This window comes from Anser cygnoides, unplaced genomic scaffold (assembly GCF_040182565.1).
Source record: "Anser cygnoides isolate HZ-2024a breed goose unplaced genomic scaffold, Taihu_goose_T2T_genome scaffold_44_1, whole genome shotgun sequence".
Lineage (NCBI taxonomy): Eukaryota > Metazoa > Chordata > Aves > Anseriformes > Anatidae > Anser > Anser cygnoides.
This window is the reverse complement of record NW_027103068.1, coordinates 1125550-1146657: the sequence shown is the minus strand read 5'-3', so window position 1 is coordinate 1146657 and position 21108 is coordinate 1125550. Positions and strand designations below refer to the sequence as shown.

At 67.2% G+C, this 21108-nt stretch overlaps 3 protein-coding genes across 3 annotated transcripts; 1 reads left to right on the top strand and 2 right to left on the bottom strand.

Annotated features, from left to right (window-relative positions):
• Positions 1-953: 953 nt before the first annotated feature.
• Positions 954-4551, bottom strand: LOC136789421 (large ribosomal subunit protein eL18-like). The gene is given in 9 exon segments (XM_066989481.1): positions 954-1072; positions 1924-1942; positions 1945-1992; positions 2097-2192; positions 2195-2216; positions 2775-2873; positions 3862-3969; positions 4052-4138; positions 4421-4551. Coding segments are annotated over 9 exon segments (555 nt in total). The 5' UTR covers positions 4424-4551; the 3' UTR covers positions 954-999.
• Positions 4552-7512: 2961 nt separating this feature from the next.
• Positions 7513-13584, bottom strand: LOC136789391 (D site-binding protein-like). The gene is given in 6 exon segments (XM_066989449.1): positions 7513-7956; positions 8604-8906; positions 8909-8963; positions 10122-10317; positions 11101-11274; positions 13478-13584. Coding segments are annotated over 4 exon segments (579 nt in total). The 5' UTR covers positions 11271-11274; positions 13478-13584; the 3' UTR covers positions 7513-7956; positions 8604-8748.
• A 1954-nt stretch (positions 13585-15538) lies between these two features.
• On the top strand, positions 15539-20016 carry LOC136789313 (zinc finger protein 865-like). The gene is given in 5 exon segments (XM_066989340.1): positions 15539-15768; positions 15770-15986; positions 15989-17664; positions 17666-17897; positions 17900-20016. Coding segments are annotated over 5 exon segments (3138 nt in total). The 5' UTR covers positions 15539-15573; the 3' UTR covers positions 18718-20016.
• Positions 20017-21108: the final 1092 nt, after the last annotated feature.

Below are 21108 nucleotides of genomic sequence, written 5' to 3'. Positions count from 1 at the left end.
TTAAAGGGGGGGCAGGATTAAGGTAGAGTTAAGGGAGCCCCCAGGATTAAAAGGGGGGGGGGACAGGATTAAAGGGCAGCCATAAAATTAATGGGGGGGGGTCACACAATTAAGATGGGGGGCCATGATTAAAAGGGGGGGGGGCAGGATTAAAGGGGCCCCCAGGATCAAAGGGGGGGCAGAATTAAAAAGCAGCCCTAAGATTAATGGGGGGGTCACAGGATTAAGGTGGGGGGCACGATTAAAAGGGGGGGGGGCACAAGATCAAAGGGATGGGCCAGGATTAAAAGGGGGGGGGGCAGGATTAAGGCAGAATTAAGGGGGGGGGCAGGATTAAGAGACAGCTGTAAGATTAACAAGGGGGGTCACAGGATTGGGGGGGATCAGGATTAAAATGGGGGGCCCCCACGATTAAATGGGGCCCCCCCCCAGGATTAAAGGGGGGCAGGATTAAGAGGCAACTGTAAGATTAACGGGGGGGGGGGGTCACAGGATTAGAGAAGGGGGCCGGATTAAAAGGGGGGGCCACAGCATCGAGGGGGGCAGGATCAAGGGGGGCCCCCCAGGATTAAACGGGGGTGGGGGTGGGGCAGGATTAAGAGGCAGCTGTAAGATTAACGGGGGGGGTCACAGGATTAGAGAAGGGGGCCGGATTAAAAGGGGGGGCCACAGCATCGAGGGGGGGCAGGGATCAAGGGGGGCCCCCCAGGATTAAACGGGGGTGGGGGTGGGGCAGGATTAAGAGGCAGCTGTAAGATTAAACGGGGGGGGGGCGGCAGGATTACAAGGGGGGGCCACAGGATTAAAGAGTGGGGGGGCAGGATTAAACAGGGGGGCAGCATTAAACATGGGGGCCAGGATCCAAATGGGGGGGCACAGGATCAAAAGGGGGGGTTACACGGTGGGGGGGGGCACGGGATTTAAGGGGGTCACAGAGCACACACAGCAGCCACGGGGGGGCAGCGGCGTTTTATTGTGGGGGGGGGCCCCGGGGGGGGCTCAGTTCTTGTAGCCGCGGCTGGCCCGGCGCGCGCGCCGCTCGAATTTCCGCCCCTTGGAGCGCACGTAGGGCCTGGGGGGCAAAAGGGGGGGGGCACGGTGAGGGGGGGGCCCTCGGCAGGACCCCCCGCAAATATCCTCAGCCCCCCCCCCCCCAAAAAAATCCCATCCCTCCCCCCCCCCAAAGAACCCCGATTTTATTGGGATGCCGGCACCCGGAGACACCCCCCCAGCTCCAAAACCACCCCCAAGACCCCCCCCCCTCAAAAAAACCTCCCCCCCCAACCCCCCCAAAATTAATGACCCCCCAATAATTAATGACCCCCCAGTGCCCCCCAACCCAACAATGCCCCCCAAATAATTCTAGACCCCCCAAATCTCGCCCCCCAATATCCCCTCTTAATTCTGCCCCCCCCAATTTGCCCCCCTTTTTGAACCCCCCCACAAAAATTCTGCCCCCCCCCCCCAATTGACACCGCCCTCCCCAAATTCTGGACCCCCCGCATAAATTTTTACACCCCCCAAATTCTGAAGCCTCCCCCCCAAATTTTGCCCCCCTTCCCCTAATTCCGACCCCCCATCCCGAATTTTGCCCCCAAATTCTGACCCCCCCATTCTGAACCCCCCCAGCCCCCAAACTCCACCCCCCAATTCCCTTCCCCCAAATTCCACCCCCCCAAAATTTTGCCCCCCAATTTCTGACCCCCCCCAATTTCTGACCCCCCCGCACAAACCTTGCCCCCCCTCCCCAAACTCCACCCCCCAAATTTTGTCCCCCCCAAATTCCACCCCAATTTCTAACCCCCCCAAAATCCCAACCCCCCCGCAAAAACCTTGCCCACCCCCAAATTCCACCCCCCCAATTTTGTCCCCCCCCCCCCGCAATTTTGTGCCCCCCCCCCTTTTTTTTGGCCCCCCCCTCACTTGGTGTGGCTGTGGGGGTCCCCGGCGCCTTCCCGAAGTGCCGGTAAACCTCGCGCCCCTTCCTCGGCCCTGCAAAATTTTTGGGGGGGGGGGGGGCACATAAAAAGGCTCAGCCCCACCTGGGGGGCCCCGGGGGGGTCTTTAATGTGCCCCCCCGCAAAAAAGGCACTCACCGGAGAGCAGCACCGTGCCCTTGCCCTTGGGGGAGGCCATGGCGAGCTGGTCGAAGGTGAGGATGGAGCCCCCCCGCAGGATGCGGCTCCGGGCCCCTTGGTGACCCGCAGGGCGCAGACCTGGGGGGGGAATTAAATGGGGGGGGCACACGAAAAAATTTGGGGGGGGGGGGGGGGGGGAAGAAATTGGGGGGGGGAATTGAGTCTCAAATGGGGCACAGACACCCAAAAAAATCCCTTAAACCCCTCGTGCCCCCCCCCCCCCAAAGATTTGTGCCCCCCCCCCCGGGCCCCCCCAAGCCTTTGTGCCCCCCCCCCAGGGGTTTGTGTGGCCCCCCCCCAAAAAATGGGGGTAAAAACCGAGTCCCCCCACTTACCCCAATGGGGCATCACCACAACCCCCCTTAAAACCCCTTTTGCCCCCCCCCCAAAACTTTGTGCCCCCCAATATTTTGTGCCCCCCGGGGACCCCCCCAACATTTTATGCCCCCCCCCGTGCCCCCCCTCAAAAAATGGGGGTAAAAACCGAGTCCCCCCCCCCCACTTACCCCAATGGGGAATCACCACAACCCCCCCTTAAAACCCCTTTTGCCCCCCCAGCGCTTCGTGCCCCCCCCCGAATATTTCGTGCCCCCCCCCAGGTTTTTATGCCCCCCCGTGCCCCCCCCCCAAAAAAACCTTCAGTTTGGGCACGTCTTGGATGCGCACGTCGTCGGTCACCGTGCCCACCACCACCGCCGTCTTGTTCTCCCGGCCCGGCAGCTTCATCTTGCGGATCTTTTTTTGGGGGGGGGGGGGGGGCAGCCATAAATCGGCCCCCCCGTCACGACAACCCCCCATCGCGATAACCCCCCGCCATCGCGACAGGGCCCCCGCTCATCAAAAACCCCTTAAATAAACGTTTTGGGGTGAAAACTGTGCGTTTTAGGGCTTTTTTTCCTGAAAAAATAACTTTTTTGGGGGGGGGGGGGGATAAAATGGGGGCCCCCCCGCGTTGTGACAACCCCCCAATCGCGATAACCCCCCTATCGCGATAAGGCCCCCCCCCCAATGAACCAACCCTTTAAAGAAGTGTTTTTGGGGTGAAAACAACACATTTTGGAGTTTTTTCTCCGAATATTACTTCGGGGGGGGCAGCAAAGGACAAGCCCCCCCGCGATTATTTGGGGGGGGGGGGGGGCGGCGATTTGGGGTGGTTTGGGGGGTTTTTGGTGGGTTAAGAAACGGGGGTTTGGGGGGGGAGGGAACTGGGGTGTCCCCCCCTAAAATGATGGGGGGGGGGGCTGAGAGTTAACGGGGGGGTCATGGGGGGGGGGTGTTCACCGGGGGGGGGGACTGGGAGTTACTGGGAGAGGATGGGAGGTACTGGGGGGGGGTCACCGTGGGGGGGGGGGGGGTCGGAGTTTACCGGGGGGATACAAGAGCTACCGGGGGGGGGGGGCTGGGGGTTACCGGGAGAAGCCGGGGGGGGGGGGCATGAGAGATACCGGGGGGTTACCGGGGGGGGGGGGGTCACCAGGGGGTTACCGGGTACCGGGAAGGGTCACGGGGGGGGGCTGATGGATACCGGGGGGCTGATGGATACCGGGGGGCTCTGTGGTACTGGGGGGGGGTTACCGGGGGGGCTGGGGGATACCGGGGGGGGGGGGGCTAGAAGTTACCGAGAGGTGCTGAGGGGTACCGGGGGGGGGGGTTACCGGGGGGGTCACCGGAGGGTCTGATGGGTACCGGGGGGGGGTGACCGGGTACCGGGGGGGTTACCCACCATGCGGGACAAGGAGAGCGGCGGCCGGTTGGTGCGGCTCATGAAGAGGCGCTTGAGGATCACCTTGTTGAACGGCGAGTTGGTGCGGCGGGCCAGGAACCGGTACAGCTGCGGGGGGGGGGGGGGTCAGTACCGGGAAGGGGGGGGGAACACCGGGATCCCCCCCCGACCCCGACCCCCCCGGGCCCACCTTGACGAGCAGCCGCAGGTAGATGTCCTGGCTCTTGGGCTCCCGGCGCCGCACTTTGCGGTCCCGGTTGTGGCGGATGTCGACGCCCTGAGGGGGACGCGGGGCTCAGCGGCACCGGGACCAGGCCCCGGCACCGGGAGTAGGCCCCGAGACCAGGCCCCGGGACCAGGCCCCGGGACCGGGACCCCGACCCCCCCACCGCTCATCCGCCCGCTCCACGCCCGCCCAAACCCCCTCCCTCCTCCATCGCGCTCCCCTCGTCTCAACGGAGCGCGGCCGGGCCCCCCCGAGCCGCTCCCGCCGGCGGATGGCGGCGGATTCGCGGCCCCCCCCCCCCTCCCGGCCCGGCCGGGCCGCTCCCGGACCCACCATGGCGGCGGATGGAGGGAGAGAAGAGGCCGCGCGCGCCGCGGGGGTTATGGGAGAGAGAGAAGCGCTTCCGGTGGGCCGGCCGGAAGTGGGGCAGGGACCGCTCTGCGCGGCGCTACTCGGTGGTGCTGGAGGACTCGCCCTCGTCCAATGGGAACGCGGCGGCGACCATAGAGGCGGAGTGGAGGGCAGAGTGTCCACCTGTGGAGGACTCCGCTCTGGCTTAATTAATTAAATCCGTTAATTGCGTTTCCCGGCGGACAGGCGGCAGGAGGGACAGCGGCGGGGCCGCGGTGCACGCCGGGACGGTGGCGGAGCCCCTCCCGCCGCCGCCGCCCCGGGGCTGTGGCTGGAAAACCGGGCCCTGCCCTCACCCAAGATGGCCACCGCGGCCTCGCTGCCAGGCCTCCCCGTTGCCATGGCTACGCCGCTCCCATTGGCTGAGACGCCGCCGTGGGGACCTCGGTGGCCGTGGGGGCCCTACAAGGAATGGGGACACCCCAAAAATGGGGAGACCCCAAGGAATGGGGACCCTATGAGGAATGGGGACACCCCAAAAATGGGGAGACCCCAAGGAATGGGGACCCTATGAGGAATGGGGACACCCCAAAAAATGGGGACCTTGGTGGCCGTGGGGGCCCTACAAGGAATGGGGACCCCCAAAGGACGGGGACACCCCAAAAATGGGGACCCTACAAAGAAGGGGAACACCCCCAAAAGATGGGGACACCGCAAGGAATGGGGACACCCAAAAAATGAGGACACCCCAAAAAGCGGGGGACCTTGGTGACCATGGGGACCCTACGAGGAATGGGGACACCCCCAAAAATGAGGACCCTACAAAAAATGGGGACCCTACAAAGAAGGGGGACATCCCAAAGAACGGGGACACCCCAAAAATGGGGACCTTGGTGGCCATTGGGGACCCTACACGGAATGGGGACACCCCAAAGGATTGGGGACCTTGGTGACCATTGGGGATCCTACAAAAAATGGGGACCCCACAAAGAAGGGACACCCCAAAGGATGGGGACCTTGGTGGCCATTGGGGTGACCCTACACAGAAAGGGGACGCTACAAAGAATGGGGACCCCACAAGGAATGAGGACTCCTACAAAAAACGGGGACCCTAAAAGAAGAGGGACACCCCCAAAAATGGGGACCCTACAAAAAATGGTGACCGTACAAAGAATGGGGACACCCCAAAGAATGGGGACCTTGGTGTCTATTGGGGTGACCCTACAAGGAATGGAGTCCCCACAAAGAATGGGGACCCTACACAGAAAGGGGACCCTACAAAAAATGGGGACCCTACAACGATGGGGGACACCCCAAAAATGGGGACCCCACAAGGAATGGGGACCCTACAAAAAATGGGGACACTACAAGGACCGGTGACCCTACAAATGGAGACCCTACGAGGAACGGGGACCCCACAAAGAAGGGTGACACCCCAAAAAATGGGGACACCCCCAAAAAATGGGGACCCAACATAGGGGGACACCCCAAAGAATGGGGACACCCAAAAAAATTGGGACCCTAAAAAGAAGGGGAACACCCCAAAAAATGGGGACACCCCAAAAATGGGGACCCTACAAAGAAGGGGGACCCTATAAAGAAGGGGGACACCTCGGTGGCCATTGGGACCTCGGGAGTGGGATCTGGGGGACCTGGGACATCTGGGGGGGGGGTCCCCAAGTGTCTGGGGGGGCAGGGGAAATTTGGGGGCCCCCGATAGCCCCAAACACCTGGGGGCCTCCAAATTGTCAGGGGGACCCCAAATCCCCATGGGACCGGGGGTGGGGCTCTGTGCCCATCGGGGTTTGGGGGTCCCCAGGTAATTGGGGGGGGGGGGGCACGGGGTTCTGTAGGGACACGGGGGGGTATGACGACGAGGGGGGGACACCACATAACCCCCACCCCCCCCAAAAAAATCCCAGGGCCCCCCAATTCACGCTCAGGCGGGTTCAGAGGTTTTATTCTGTACAAAATGCGCCCCCCCCAAAAAAAAAATCTGACCCCCCCCCATTATCACAGTTTTTTTTGGGGGGGGGGGGTCACGACCGTTCCCCCCAAACCCTTATTTTTTGGGGGGGGGCATTAAAGTGGTCAAAGTGCAAGGGTTTGGGGGGGTGGGGGCAGGACCCCCCCCCCGGGGGTGTTTTTTTTGGGGGGAGCTTGGGGGCAGGACCGCCCCCCCGGGGTGGTTTTTTTTGGGGGGGGGGTCACGTGCTGGCTTTGTCCCAAGCTTTGGGGTGCCCCCCCCCAGTGACACTACTGGCCTTAACTGGGAATGGGTCACTGGGAGGAACTGGGGCTGGGGGGGGGTAAATGCCCCCCCCTTTTTGTCACCTGGGGGGCAGTGGTCAGAGCTTGGGGGGCAGTGCAGGGGGTGGGGGGGGGCGCCCCCCCTTATTGTGCTTTAAACCAGCTGAGGGGCTGGGGAATAAATATTTGGGGGGGGGGGCACCCGAAAAGGGGGGGGCACCCAAATTGGGGGGGCACCTGAATTGGGGGGGCACCCGGATAAGGGGGAGCACCCGAAAAGGGGGGTGTGCATAACCGATGGGGAGGGGCAAACGGAGGGGGAGGACCCCCCCAAAAATTAAGGGGGGAGCCCAAAACTGGGGGGGCCCTAGGACATGGGGGGACCCCAAGACATTGGGGGCGACCCTAAGACATTGGGGGGGGATCCCAACACCTGGGGGGGACCCCAAGACTTGGGGGGGACCCCAAAACATAGGGGGTGATCCTACGACATAGGGGGGACCCCAAGACATTGGAAGGGACCCCAAGACCTAGGGGGTGACCCTAAGACGTTGGGGGAACCCCAAGACCTTGGTGGCACCCCAAAACCTCGATGGGACCCCAACACCTTGGTGGGACCCCAAGACTTTGGTGGGATCCCCAAGATTTTGGTGGGACCCCAAGACACTTGGGGGGACCCCATGACCTTGGGGTTGACCCTAAGACTTTGGGGGCACCCCAAGACCTTGGGGGCACCCCAACACCTTAGGGTCGACCCCAAGACATTGGGGGTGACCATAAGACATTGGGGGACCCCAAGATCCTTGGTGGGATCCCTTCAAGACCTAGGGGTTGACCCTAAGACATTGGGGGGACCCCAAGACATCAGGGCTGACCCTAAGACATTGGGGGACCCCAAAACCTTGATGGGACCCCAAGACCTTGATAGGACCCCAAGACCTTGATAGGACCCCAAGACCTAGGGGTTGACACTAAGACATTGGAGGGACCCCAACACCTTGATGGGACCCCAAGACCTTTGGGGGACCCCAACACCTTGATGGGACCCCAAGACATGGGGGTTGACCCTAAGACATTGGGGGTGACCCCAACACCTTGATGGGACCCCAAAACCTACAGGTTGATCCTAAGACATTGGAGGGACCCCAAGACATGGGGGTTGACCCTAAGACATTGGGGGTGACCATAAGACATTGGGGGACCCCAAAACCTTGATGGGACCCCAAGACCTAGGGGTTGACCCTAAGACATTGGAGGGACCCCAACACCTTGATGGGACCCCAACACCTTGATGGGTCTCCTCAACACCTTGGGTCTCCCCAACACCTCGGTGCCCCCCAGCACCTGGGGGTCCCCACCCCCCCCGGGGGGCTCAGAGGGCGCCGTGCCGGGCCTCGTAGCGGGCGAGGAGGGTGCGCAGGTGGGCCAGGTGGAACCCCAAGACCTTGGTGGGACCCCAAGATCTTGGTGGGACCTCAAGACACAGGGGTTGACCCTAAGACATTGGGGGTGACCCCAACACCTTGATGGGACCCCAAGACATGGGGGTTGACCCTAAGACATTGGGGGTGACCATAAGACATTGGGGGGACCCCAAAACCTTGATGGGACCCCAAGACCTAGGGGTTGACCCTAAGACATTGGAGGAACCCCAAAACATTGATGGCACCCCAACACCTTGATGGGATCCCAACACCTTGGGACTCCCCAACACCTCGGGGTTGCCCCTAAGACATTGGGGGTCCCCAATCCCCCCGGGGGGGGCTCAGAGGGCGCCGTGCCGGGCCTCGTAGCGGGCGAGGAGGGCGCGCAGGCGGGCCAGGTGGAACCCCAAGATCTTGGTGGGACCCCAAGACCTTGATAGGACCTCAAGACACAGGGGTTGACACTAAGACATTGGAGGTGACCCCAACACCTTGATGGGACCCCAAGACCTAGGGGTTGACCCTAAGACATTGGAGGAACCCCAAAACCTTGATGGCACCCCAACACCTTGATGGGACCCCAACACCTCGGTGCCCCCCAGCACCCGGGGGGTCCCCAATCCCCCCCGGGGGGGCTCAGAGGGCGCCGTGCCGGGCCTCGTAGCGGGCGAGGAGGGCGCGCAGGCGGGCCAGGTCGCGGCGGGCGGCCGCCACCTCGTGCCGCAGCGCCGCGTTGTCGCGCTCGAGGAGCGCGGCGCGGGCCGACAGCTGGTTCTCCTTCAGCCGCCGCGCTCCCGCGAGCGCCGCGCCGCCGCGTTGTTCCGGCTGCGCCGGCTCCAGTACTTCTCGTCCTGGGGGGGGAGATAAAATGGGGGGGGTCACCGAGAGCTTGGGGACCCCAGTGGGGTTGGGTGTGAAGCCTATGGGTTGGACGAAGAGGCCTTGGGGGGGCATCACCCATATCAGGGACCCCACCTAATAGTTGGGATCCCCCCCCCAATGTTTGGGACCCCCTCCAATGTTTGGGACCCCCCAGTGTCGGGATTTCTCATCCTGGGGGGGAGATAAAATGGGGGGTCACCGAGAGCTTGGGGACCCCCACTGGGCTTGGGTGGGAGCCTATGGGTTGGACGAAGAGGCCTTGGGGGGCATTTCCAGTACCAGGGACCCCCCCAGTGTGTTGGACCCCCCCAATGTCTGAGATTTCTTGTCCTGGGGGGGGGAGATAAAATGGGGGTCACCGAGAGCTTGGGGGCACCCCTGGCTTGGGGGACCCCAGTGGGGTTGGGTGGGAGCCTATGGGTTGGATGAAGAGGCCTTGGGGGGGGCATCACCCATATCAGGGACCCCACCTAATAGTTGGGACCCCCCCCCCAATGTTTGGGACCCCCCCCCCAATGTTTGGGACCCCCCCAGCGTCTGGGATTTCTCGTCCTGGGGGGAGATAGAATGGGGGGTCACCGAGACCCACTGGGCTTGGGGACCCCCGGTGGGGTTGGGTGGGAAGCCTATGGGTTGGACGAAAGAGGCGTTGGGGGGGGCATCACCCCTATCAGGGACCCCCGATGTTTGGGACCCCCCCCCCAATGTTTGGGACCCCCCCAGTGTCTGGGATTTCTCATCCTGGGGGAGGAGATAAAATGGGGGTCACCGAGAGCTTGGGGGCACCCCCTGGGCTTGGGGACCCCCAGCGGGGTTGGGTGCGAGCCTCTGGGTTGGACAAAGTGGCATTGGGGGGGGGGGGCAAGGGGGGGGGGGCATCACCAATGTTTGGGACCCCCAGGACCCCCCAGCCCCTCAGGACCCCCCCCGCCCCCCCATGACCCCCCGTGCCCCCCCCCCGGGACCCCCCAGGACCCTTCTGCCCCCCCCCCCCCCCCCATACCGCTATCCCCAGATGCACCTTCCCCCTCCCCAGCCCCCCAGGACCCCCCCCAGCCCCGAGACCCCCCCGTAACCCCCCCCCAGGCCCCCCCCGGCCCCCCCCCGGCCCCCCCCCCGGCCCCCACCTTCTGCTCCTCGGGGACGTGCACCTTGCGGGCCTTGCGGGCGATGGGCTGGGGGCGCAGCTCGTCCTGCCCGAAGCGCAGCCGCCGGGGGTCCAGGGGCCCCCCGGGGGTCAAGGCCGCCCCCCCCCCGGGAAGAGCATCCCCCCCGGCAGCGCTTCGACCCCAGGGCTGGGGGGCGCGGGGCGGGGCGGGGGGGCTGCGGGAGGGGAAAGGGGGGGGTTGGGGGGGGTGCCAGGGGAACCCTCGCCACCAGGCACCCCCCCCAGTGACCGTGACCCCCTCCCCACGCCCCCCCCGGTCACTGTGACCCCCCACATACCCCCATGACCCCCCCACACCCCCTTCCCAGTCACCGTGCCCCCCTCCCAGTCACTGTGACCCCCCACGCCCCCCCCCCCCCACAGTCACCGTGCCCCTCCCACGACCCCCATGTCCCGTGACCCACCCCCACGCACCCCCACGCCCCCGTGACCCCCCCCCCACGGCCACCATGACCCCCCCAGTCACTGTGACCCCCCCACGCCCCTTCCACAATCACTGTGACACCCCCTCCGGTCACTGTGGCCCCCCACGACCCCGTGACCCCCCCCACGGTCACAGTGACCCCCCTCACCCCCCCAAGGTCACCGTGACCCCCCCCACGCCCCCCCCCATCCCTGTGACCCCCCACGACCCCCCCAAGACCCCATGATCCCCTCCCCACGCCCTCCCCCGATCCCCATGACCCCCCCCAATGGTCACCGTGACCCCCCCACGCCCCCATGACCCCCCCACGCCCCCCCCCCCGCTCACTTTGACCCCCCCACGCCCCCGTGACCCACCCCACGCCCTCCTCCCGGTCACCGTAACCCCCCCCCCCACGCCCCCATGACCCCCCCACGCGCCCCCCCCGGTCACCGTGACCACCCCACGCCCCCCCCCACGCCCCCACGCCCCTCCCCACGCCCCCACGACCCCCCCCCGCCCCCCCCCCACGCACCCGGCGGCCGCCGGGGCCGGGCTCGGGGCTGGGGGCAGCCCGTGCTCCCGCAGGAACTCGTCCAGGTCCACGTACTCCAGCTCCCCCGCGTGGGGCCCCCCCCGCTCCCACGGCAGCGCTGTCACGAGTGGGCCCGGCCCCCGGCCCGGGCACCCGCCCGCCTCCTCCATGGACCTGCGTGGGCGGGGGGGGGGGGGGGGGGGTCACGCGTTTTGCCCCCCTCCAAGCGCTCCTTAACCCCCCCACGCACCCCCCAAGCCCTCCCCACGCACCTCCGCGCACCCCCTGCACCCCCCACGCACCCCCCCCACGCACCCCTCAACCCCCCACGCACCCCCCAGGCCCCCGGCGCGCTCCTCGACCCCCCCCACGCACCCCCCGCGCACCCCACGACCCCCCCCACGCACCCCCTACCCCCCCCACGCACCCCCCAAGCCCTCCCCACGCACCCCCACGCACCCGCCGGCCCCCCCGCGCACCCCCTGAACCCCCCCACGCACCCCCCATGCACCCCTCAAACCCCCACGCACCCCCCGACCCCCCCACGCACCCCCTGAACCCCCCCACTCACCCCCTGAGCCCCCACGCACCCCCCCCCAGCCCCTCCACGCCCCCCCCCCCAAGGACACGCGTGGGGGGGGCGCGCCCCACGCGGGGGGGGGGCTCGTGCCCGGCCACACGTGACAGCGGGGGGGGTTTGGGGGGGGGGGCGCGCGCTCCACGCGTGCCCCGGGGACACGCGTGGGGAAGGGGGGGAACGCGGCGGCCGCACGTGCAGGGGGCGGGGTTTGGGGGCGGGGGGGTGGGGGGAGCGCGCGCGCCCGCCCACGTGCGCGCGGCGCTCACGTGTGCGCTCCCGCCCCCACGTGCGGCTTCACCTCGCGCGACCCCGCGGCGGCGCCCACGGGACACGGGAGTTCCCCTCCCCTTCCCCCCCCCCCTCCACCGGTAACGGCTCCGGGGGCTCTCGGTGCACCCCCAGACCCCTCCGTCCCCCCCCCTCCGGTTCCCGGTGGCCCCCCCCCGGTGCCGGTGCCCCCCGGTCCCCCCCCCTCCGATTCCCGGTGCCGGTCCCCCCTGACCCCGGTACTCCCCGGTTCCCGGTGCCCCCCTCCGGTTCCCGGTGCCAGTGCCACCCAGCCCCGGTACCCCCCGGCTCCCGGGACCCCCCCGGTTCCCCCTAACCCCCGGTGCCAGTGCCCCCCCAGCCCCGTACCCCCCGATCCCGGTGTCCCCCGTCCCCGTACCCCCGACCCCGGTGTCCCCCGGTTCCCGGTACTCCCCAGCCCCATACCCCCGATCCCGGTGCTGGTACTCCCGGTTCCCGGCCCCCCCAGCTCCGTACCCCCAGTACCCCCAGCCCGTACCCCCGGTTGCCGGTGCCCCCCGGTTGCCGGTACCCCTCAGCCCCGTACTCCCGACCCCGGTGCCGGTACCCCCGCTTCCCGGTCACCCCCCAGCCCCGTACCGCCCGATCCCATTCCCCCAGCCCCATACCCCCGGTTCCCGGTACCCCCGGTTCCCTGTCCCCCCTGGCCCCGTACCCCCGGCTCCCGTTCTCCCCAGCCCCGTAGCCCCGGTTCTCGGTCCCCCCAGCCTCACACCCCCGGTACCGGTACCCCAGGTTCCCAGTACCCCCAGCCCCGTACCTCCGGTTCCCGGTGCCCCCGGCCCCGTACCCCTGTTCCCGGTGCCCCCCAGCTCCATAACCCCGGTACCCCAGGTTCTCGGTACCCCCGTACCCCCGGTTCCCTACCCCCCAGCCCCATACCCCCGGTTCCCGGTACCGCCGGTTCCCGGTACCCCCGGCCCCGTACCCCTGGTTCCCAGCCCCTCCCCGGCCCCGTACCCCCGTTTCTCGCCCCCCCGGCCCCATACCCCGGATCCTGGTGCCGGTGTCCCCCGGTTCCCGGTACCCCCGGTGCCGGTGTCTGCCGGTTCCCGGTACCCCCGGCCCCGTACCCCCGGTTCCCGGTACCCCACGTTCCCGGTACCGCCGGTTCCCGGTACCCCCGGCCCCGTACCCCCGTTTCTCGTCGCCCCCGGCCCCACACCCCCGGTTCCCGGTGTTGGTACCCCGGTTCCCGGTACCCCCGGTGCCGGTACCCCCGGTTCCAGGTACCCCCAGCGCCATACCCCCGGTTCCCGGTGCCCCCCCGGCCCCGTACCCCCGGATCCCGGTGCCGGTACCCCCGGTTCCCGGTACCCCCGACCCCCTACCCCCGTTTCTCGCCCCCACCCCGGTTCCCGGTGCCGGTACCCCCGGTTCCCGGTACCCCCGGTGCCGGTGTCCCCCGGTTCCAGCCCCCCCGGCCCCGTATCCCCGGATCCCGGTGCCGGGACCCCCGGTTCCCGCCCCCCCGGTGCCGGTGCCCACCTGCCGCCCCGCGCCCCGCCGTGCCCTCGCCCTCGGCATGTGCCGCCCGCGGGGGCGCTCCGCCGCGCAGCGCCCCCAGGGGGCGTGGCCTCACTCTAGCCCCGCCCACCCGCCCCTCGCCCCGCCTATCCCCGCCCTGCCCCGCCCTCGCCCCGCCCCCCGCCCCGCCCATTGCTTGGACGGAGCCGGGGGCGGGGCGGGGCGGGGGGCGGGGCAACACTGAGACCACGCCCCCTCTGCGCACGTTGCCCTCCCGCATGCCGGCTCCTGCCGGGTCCCGCCCCTCTCGGGGCGGGGCTATTGCGGGACGGCCAATAGGAAGGCGAGGGGGCGGGGCCAACGGTCATGCGGCGCGGCCATGGGCGCCGCGCGGGGCGGGGGGGGGCTGACCTAGATTTACCCAATGGGGAGGAGGGAGGGGGGCGGGGCCTGACCCACTTTTGGCCAATGGGAGCGGCGGCGGGGGGCGGGGCCAGCCGGGGCGCTGGGCACGTGGGGCCGCACGTGCCCGGGCGTGGGGGGGGGAGGGAGGGCGCCGCCATCTTTGGTGTGGCCCTGAGGGAGAGAGGGAGGGGGCGGGCGCCATCTTGGGTGCGGGCAGCGGCGGCCCTCACCCGCCGGCTTCCGGGCGCCATCTTGGGTGCGGGCAGCCCCTCCATCTTGTGGCGGCGGCCATCTTGGCGGGGGGCGAGGAGCCGCGGGCGCCATCTTGAGTGCGGGCAAAGCCCCCCCCACCCCCCAACCCCTCCTTAGACCCCCCTCCAAACGCCCCCGGGGGGTCCAAAGCCCGGACCGAGGGGTCCCCAAGGACAATTTGGGGGGGGGTTGGGGGGGTCACAGCAAGGCATTGTGGGACCGGGGGGGCGGTAACGCTGGTCACGTGGTGCCACCGGGGGGGGGTTCCGGCTCCGGCGGGGGAGGCGCCGCGGTGCAGGCCCCGGAGCGAGCGGGGCCCAGGCAGAGCCCCCGGGACCCCCCCAACGGCAGATCCCCCCCAGACCCTCACCCCCCCCCCCCCCCCCAAGGCCCCCACAACCGGGGGCTGCGCTGGGACGGAGCCGCCCCCCCCCCCCGAGGTGAGTGACCCCCCCAGCCAGCCCCCCCCCCCCCCCATTTTACCCCCACATTTAGGGGCTGCCCCCATTAACCCCCCCATTAACCCCCCCTCATTAGCCCTGGAGCCCCCCCATTAGCCCCTAGCCCCCTTCTTTAACCCTGACCCCCCCATTAGCCCCGAGCCCCCCTCATTAGCCCTGACCCCCCCATTAGCCCTGAGTCCCCCCCATTGCCTCTGCTCCCTATTAATTCTCTGCCCTCGTTAACCCTTCCTCTCATTATCCCTTCGCTCATTAACTCTGCCCCCCCGTTAACCGTGTGCCCCCCATTTATTATCTCTCTGCTCCCCCAATTAACCCAATGTCGCCTCATTAACTCTGACCCCCCCATTATCACTCTGCCCCCCTATATATTAACTCCATTTTCCCCCATTGAGCTCATTTTCCCCCCAATTAACCCCATTTCCCCCCATTAACCCCATTTCCCTCCCATTAACCCCATTTCCCTCCCATTAACTCCATGCCCCCCAATCCCATTCCCCCTATTCACCGTACCCCCCGTTAATTGCATACCCCCCGTTAATTGCATACCCCCAATTAACCCCATTTGTTCCCACTATTCCCATTTCCCCCACTAATCCCATTCCCCCCATTAACCCCAGTGCTCTCCCCACTAACCCCATTTCCCACCATTAACCCTGTGCCCCCAACCCCATTTCTCCCCCATTTCCCCCATTTCCCCCTATCTCTGACCATTGCCCCCAGTTCCCCCCATTCCCATTCCCCCCAATTCCCCCCAGTTCCTCCCATTCCCCCCCATTTTCCCAGTCCCCCCCATTCCCCCCAGCTCCCCCCACCCCCCATGTCCCCCCATCACCCCTAAACCCCTCCGCTCCCCCCTCTCCCCCCCATCCCCTCCCCTCTCTTCCGCCCCCATTAACCCTCTACCCCCCTCCCCACCCTAGGGCCCCCTCCCCACGCCTCCAAACGCCGTCGACGCCCCCCACCGTGACCCCACCCCCACCCCAAAGCAGCCCGGAGATGGAAGCCAACGTCAGCGACGAGAGCGTCCACTTCCAGAGCTACCCCTTCGACTTCCTCGAGTTCCTCAACCACCAGCGCTTCGAGCCCATGGAGCCCTACGGCCACGAGCACCCCAAGGCGCTGCCCGCCCTCCCCTGCCCGCAGCCCCCCTTCGAGTACCCCCCCGCCCGGCGCCCCCCTTCGACCGCCCCCCGCCGCCAAGCACAAGGACTTCAAGGCCGAAGCCGCCGCTGCCGCCGCCGCGGCGCAACCCAAAAAAACCGAGGTCGCCGCCGGGGGGGTCCCAACAACGGGCGCCCCCCTTACCCCGGCCCCGCCGTGCCCCCCCCCGCAGCCCCTCTTTGAGGCCGCCGGCGCCTTCAACGCGCCGCAGTGGGGCATCGTGGATCTCTCCAGCCACCAGCACCTCTTCGGGGGTTGAAACGAGGGCGGGGCGGCCGCCACCGGAGCCCCCCGGCCCCGCCGGCCACCCCCGAGGCGGCGGCGAAGGAGGAGAAAAGCTATTTCCGCCGGCTGAAGTACTTCATGGAGCGGCGCTTCCCCTGCGGCGTCTGCCAGAAGTCCTTCAAGCAGTCGTCCCACCTGGTGCAGCACATGCTGGTGCACAGCGGCGAGCGGCCCTACGAGTGCGGCACCTGCGGCCGCACCTACAACCACGTCTCCAGCCTCATCCGCCACCGCCGCTGCCACAAGGACGCCGCCGAGGAGCCCGCCGCATCCGGCGCCGTGGCGGCGCCCAACGGGGCGAGCGCCTCGGTGCCTCCGGCGGCTGGCGCCGTGATGCCGGCGCCCAACGGGGTCAACGCGGCGGCAAGCGGGGTCAACGTGGCAGTGGCTGGCGTCATCCCGGCGCCCAACGGGGTCAACGTGGGGCCCAGCGGGGTCAACGCGGCGCCCAACGGGGTCAACACGGGGCCAAATGGAGTCAACGCGGCACCCAACGGGGTCAACGCGGGGCCAAATGGAGTCAACGCGGCACCCAACGGAGTCAACGCGGGGCCCAACGGGGTCAACGCGGCACCCAATGTGGTCAGCACGGGGCCAAATGGAGTCAACACAGGGCCCAACGGGGTCAACACAGCACCGAAAAGTGCGGTCAACGCGGCGGCCATGGTGCCTGGCGTCCTCCCAGCACCCAGCGGTGCTGCCGCGGCATTGAGCGGCGTCCTCCCGGCCCCCAGCGGCGTCATCCCAGCGCCCGCCGGGGTCATCCTGGCGCCCGGCGGCGTCACTCTGGCACCCGGCGGCATCGCCTTGGCGCCTGGCGGAGCCCCCGCGGCGCCCAGCGGCGCCGCCCCGGACGGGCCCTTCACTTGCTCGTTGTGTTGGAAGGTCTTCAAGAAGCCGAGCCACCTCCACCAGCACCAGATCATCCACACCGGCGAGAAGCCCTTCACCTGCTCGGTGTGCGCCAAGAGCTTCAACCGCCGCGAGAGCCTCACGCGCCACGTCAAGACGCACTCAGGGCTGCTGCGGGTGCCCTGCGCCGTCTGCGGGAAGGAATTTCGGGACCCGGCCTACCTGCTGCGGCACCAGGCCGCCCACAGCGGCCAGCGCCCCGACTACAAGTGCGAGGTGTGCGGCAAAGCCTACGCCGCGCCGCAGAGCCTCCTGCGGCACCGGCAGGTCCACGCCGGCCCCAAAGCCGGCACCGCGGCGGCGGTGCCGTTCGCCGGCGTCCCCAAAGCCTCAACGGCGGCGTCGGTCGGATTCCCCTTCGCCTCGGAGGACGCGGCGAAGGCGGGCGAAGGCGGCGGGGGCTTCCTGGCGTCCCCCGCGGCGCTGCTGGCGCCGGGGAAGAGCTTCGGGTGCGGGATCTGCGGGCGGGCCTTCGGGCGGCGCGAGACGCTGAAGCGGCACGAGCGCATCCACACCGGGGAGAAGCCGCACCAGTGCGCCGTCTGCGGCAAGCGCTTCCGCGAGTCCTTCCACCTCAGCAAGCACCACGTCGTGCACACCCGCGAGCGGCCCTACAAGTGCGAGCTGTGCGGCAAAGCCTTCGGCTACCCGCAGAGCCTCACGCGCCACAAGCAGATCCACCGCCTGCCGCTGCCCTGCGGGCTGGGGGCGGCGGCGGCGGCGGCGGCCGCCCCCCGAGGGGCTGAGCTACGGCTGCGGGGAGTGCGGTGAGCGCTTCCCCGACCTCTTCCACGCCGTCAACCACAAGGAGGCCCACGTCGGGGAGAAGCCCTACGGCTGCGACGCCTGCGGCAAGGCCTTCGGCTTCATCGAGAACCTGATGTGGCACAAGCTGGTGCACCAGGCGGCCCCCGAGCGGCTGCTGCCCGACGGGGGGCCGGCGGCCGAGAGCGGGGCGCAGCCCCCGAGGAGCACCCGGTGGTGCCGAGCGGGGAGCGCTTCACCTGCGGGACCTGCGGGCAGAGCTTCAAGCACTTCCTGGGGCTGGTGACCCACAAGTACGTGCACCTGGTGCGGCGCACGCTGGCCTGCGGCGTCTGCGGGCAGAGCTTCGCCGGCGCCTACGACCTGCTGCTCCACCGGCGCCGGCACCTGCAGAAGCGGCACTTCGGCTGCTCCGTCTGCGGGAAGCGCTTCTGGGAGGCGGCCCTGCTGATGCGGCACCAGCGCTGCCACACCGAGGAGCGGCCGTACCGCTGCGCCGTCTGCGGCCGCGGCTTCCTGCGCTCCTGGTACCTGCGGCAGCACAAGGTGGTGCACACGGGCGAGCGCGCCTACAAGTGCGCCCTCTGCAACAAGCGCTTCGCCCAGTCCTCCAGCCTGGCCGAGCACCAGCGGCTGCACGTGGTGGCCCGGCCGCAGCGCTGCCAGACCTGCGGCAAGACCTTCCGCTACCGCTCCAACCTGCTGGAGCACCGCCGCGTCCACCTGGGCGAGAAGGTGTACCGCTGCGAGCTCTGCGGCAAGAGCTTCTTCTACCTGTCCTCCATCCTGCGGCACCAGCGCTCGCACGACGCCCGCCGCGACCTGCGCTGCTCCGCCTGCCTCAAGCTCTTCAAGGACCCCAAGTACTTCAGCAAGCACCTGCAGACCCACCAGGGCGGGCGCCCCTTCAAGTGCAGCACCTGCGGGGAGGCGTTCAGGAACACCTACGGCCTCAAGAAGCACCGGCACGGGCACAAGCTGGAGCGCCTGGCCGCCCTGGTGCACAAGGACGCCTGAGGAGGGGGCTCGGCGGCGGTGGGCCCCCCTCTTGGATCCATCTGCTTGGCCGGTGGGGTCCTGCAGGACGTGGATGGGGTGGTGGGGCTGGGCGGCGTGGCACGACGCGGCTCGTCATGGCACGACACGGCTCATCGTGGCACGGCACGGCTCGGTATGGTGCGACACGCCTTGGCATAATTTATTGTGGTGCAGCAGGGCTTGGCACGGGGCAGCACAGCTCGGCATGGCGTGACACGGCTCGTCATGGTGCCGTACAGCTGGTCATGGCACAACACAGCTCGACACGGCTCGTCATGGTGCAGAACACGGCTCAACACAGCTCGGCACGGCTCATCGTAGTGCGACGCGGCTCGTCGTGGCTCAGTGTGATGCCAAATGGCTCAGCACAGCTCGCGTGACGTGGCTCAGCACAGATCCTGGCTCGTCGTGGTGTAACACGGTGCGGCACGGCTCGTCATGGTGCGGCACGGCTCGTCATGGTGCAACACGGCTCGCCATGGTGCGACACGGCTTGGCACAGGGCAGCACGGCTCGTCATGGTATAAGACGGCTCGTCATGGTGCAACATGGCTTGACACGGCTCGTCATGGCCCAGCACGCCTTGGCGTGGTCCAACATGGCTCATCACGGCCCAACACGCCTTGGCACGGCTCGTCGTGGCCCAACACACCTTGGCACGGTCCAACACGGCTCGTCGTGGCCCAACACACCTTGGCACGGTCCAACACGGCTCGTCGTGGCCCAACACACCTTGGCACGGTCCAACACGGCTCGTCGTGGCCCAACACACCTTGGCACGGTCCAACACGGCTCGTCGTGGCCCAACACACCTTGGCACTGTCCAACACGGCTCGTCATGGCCCAACACACCTTGGCACGGTCCAACACGGCTCATCATGGCCCAACACACCTTGGCACGGCCCAGCCCACCAGCCACTGGGGAAGTCGGTCCCCAGCACCCTGGGACACATGGACACGACCCCCCCGCTGCCCCCACCCCCAGCAGCCCCACGGGCCGAGCACGGACTCATGGGGCCGTGTCCAGATGCCGGTGCCCCCCCCAGCCGCGGTGGAGTGGGGGCACGGGGAGAACCCCCCAGCCCGTGTCCTCCGCCCCAGAGTTATTTTTTAACACCGCAGGTATATAAATAAATGGAAATATAAATCTATATATAAGATATATATTATAGAGAGTCCCCGTACCCCAAGGCGGGCAAGGGGCGGCCGGGCCCCCGCTCGCACCCGCGTCTGCCCCGGTGATGTACAGATGGAGCCGATATTAAACTGTGGATGCGACCGAGGGGCCGACTCCTTCCAGGCGCCGTGGGGGCGTGCATGGGGTGGTTGGGTGGCTGGTGGTTGGGTTGGTTGGTTGAGGGGTTGGTTGGGCGGATCGCGATTGGGTTGGTCGGGTGGTTAGTGGGACGGGTGGTCGGTTAGATCATGATTGGGTTGGTTGGGTGGATCGCGGTTGGGTTGGTCGGGTGGTTAGTGGGACAGGTGGTTGGTTAGATCATGACTGGGTTGGTTGGGTGGATCGTGGACAGGGTGGTTGGTTGATGGGTTGGTTGGGTGGATCATGGACAGGGTGGTTGGTTGATGGGTTGGTTGGGTGGATCATGGACAGGGTGGTTGGTTGATGGGTTGGTTGGTTGGATCATGGTTGGGTTGGTTGGTTAAGGGGTTGGTTGGTTGATGAGTTGGTTGAGTGCTTGGAGCATGATTGGGTTGGTTGGGTGGTTGATGGGACGGTTGGTTGGTTAAGGGGTTGGTTGGTTGATGGGGATGGTTGGGTTGGTTGGTTAAGGGGTTGGTTGGTTGATGAGTTGGTTGAGTGCTTGGAGCATGATTGGGTTGGTTGGGTGGTTGATGGGACGGTTGGTTGGTTCATGGTTGGGTTGGTTGGTTGGTTGATGGGATGGTTGGTTGGTTAAGGGGTTGGTTGGGTGGTTGATGGGACGGTTGGTTGGTTAAGGGGTTGGTTGGTTGGTTGATGGGATGGTTGGTTGGTTAAGGGGTTGGTTGAGTGGATCATGGGTGGTTGGTTGGTTAGATCATGATTGGGTTGGTTGGGTGGACGATGGACAGGGTGGTTGGTTGACGGGTTTGCTGAGTGGATCGTGGTTGGGTTGGTTGGGTGGTTGATCAGTGGACAGGTTGGTCGGGTGGCTCGTGGACAGGATGGTTGGTTGATGGGTGGGTGGGTCGGTTAACGAGCTGCTTGGTTGGATCACGGACAGGGTAGCTAGCTGATTGGTTGATCGGGGGGATCGCAATCGGGTTGGTTGGCTGATGGGTTGGGTGGGTGGGTCACGGATGGGTTGGTTGGTGGTTGGTCGGAGCGTGGGTGGGCTGCAGTTGGCCAGGCGCTGGCCGCTGCCCGCTGGC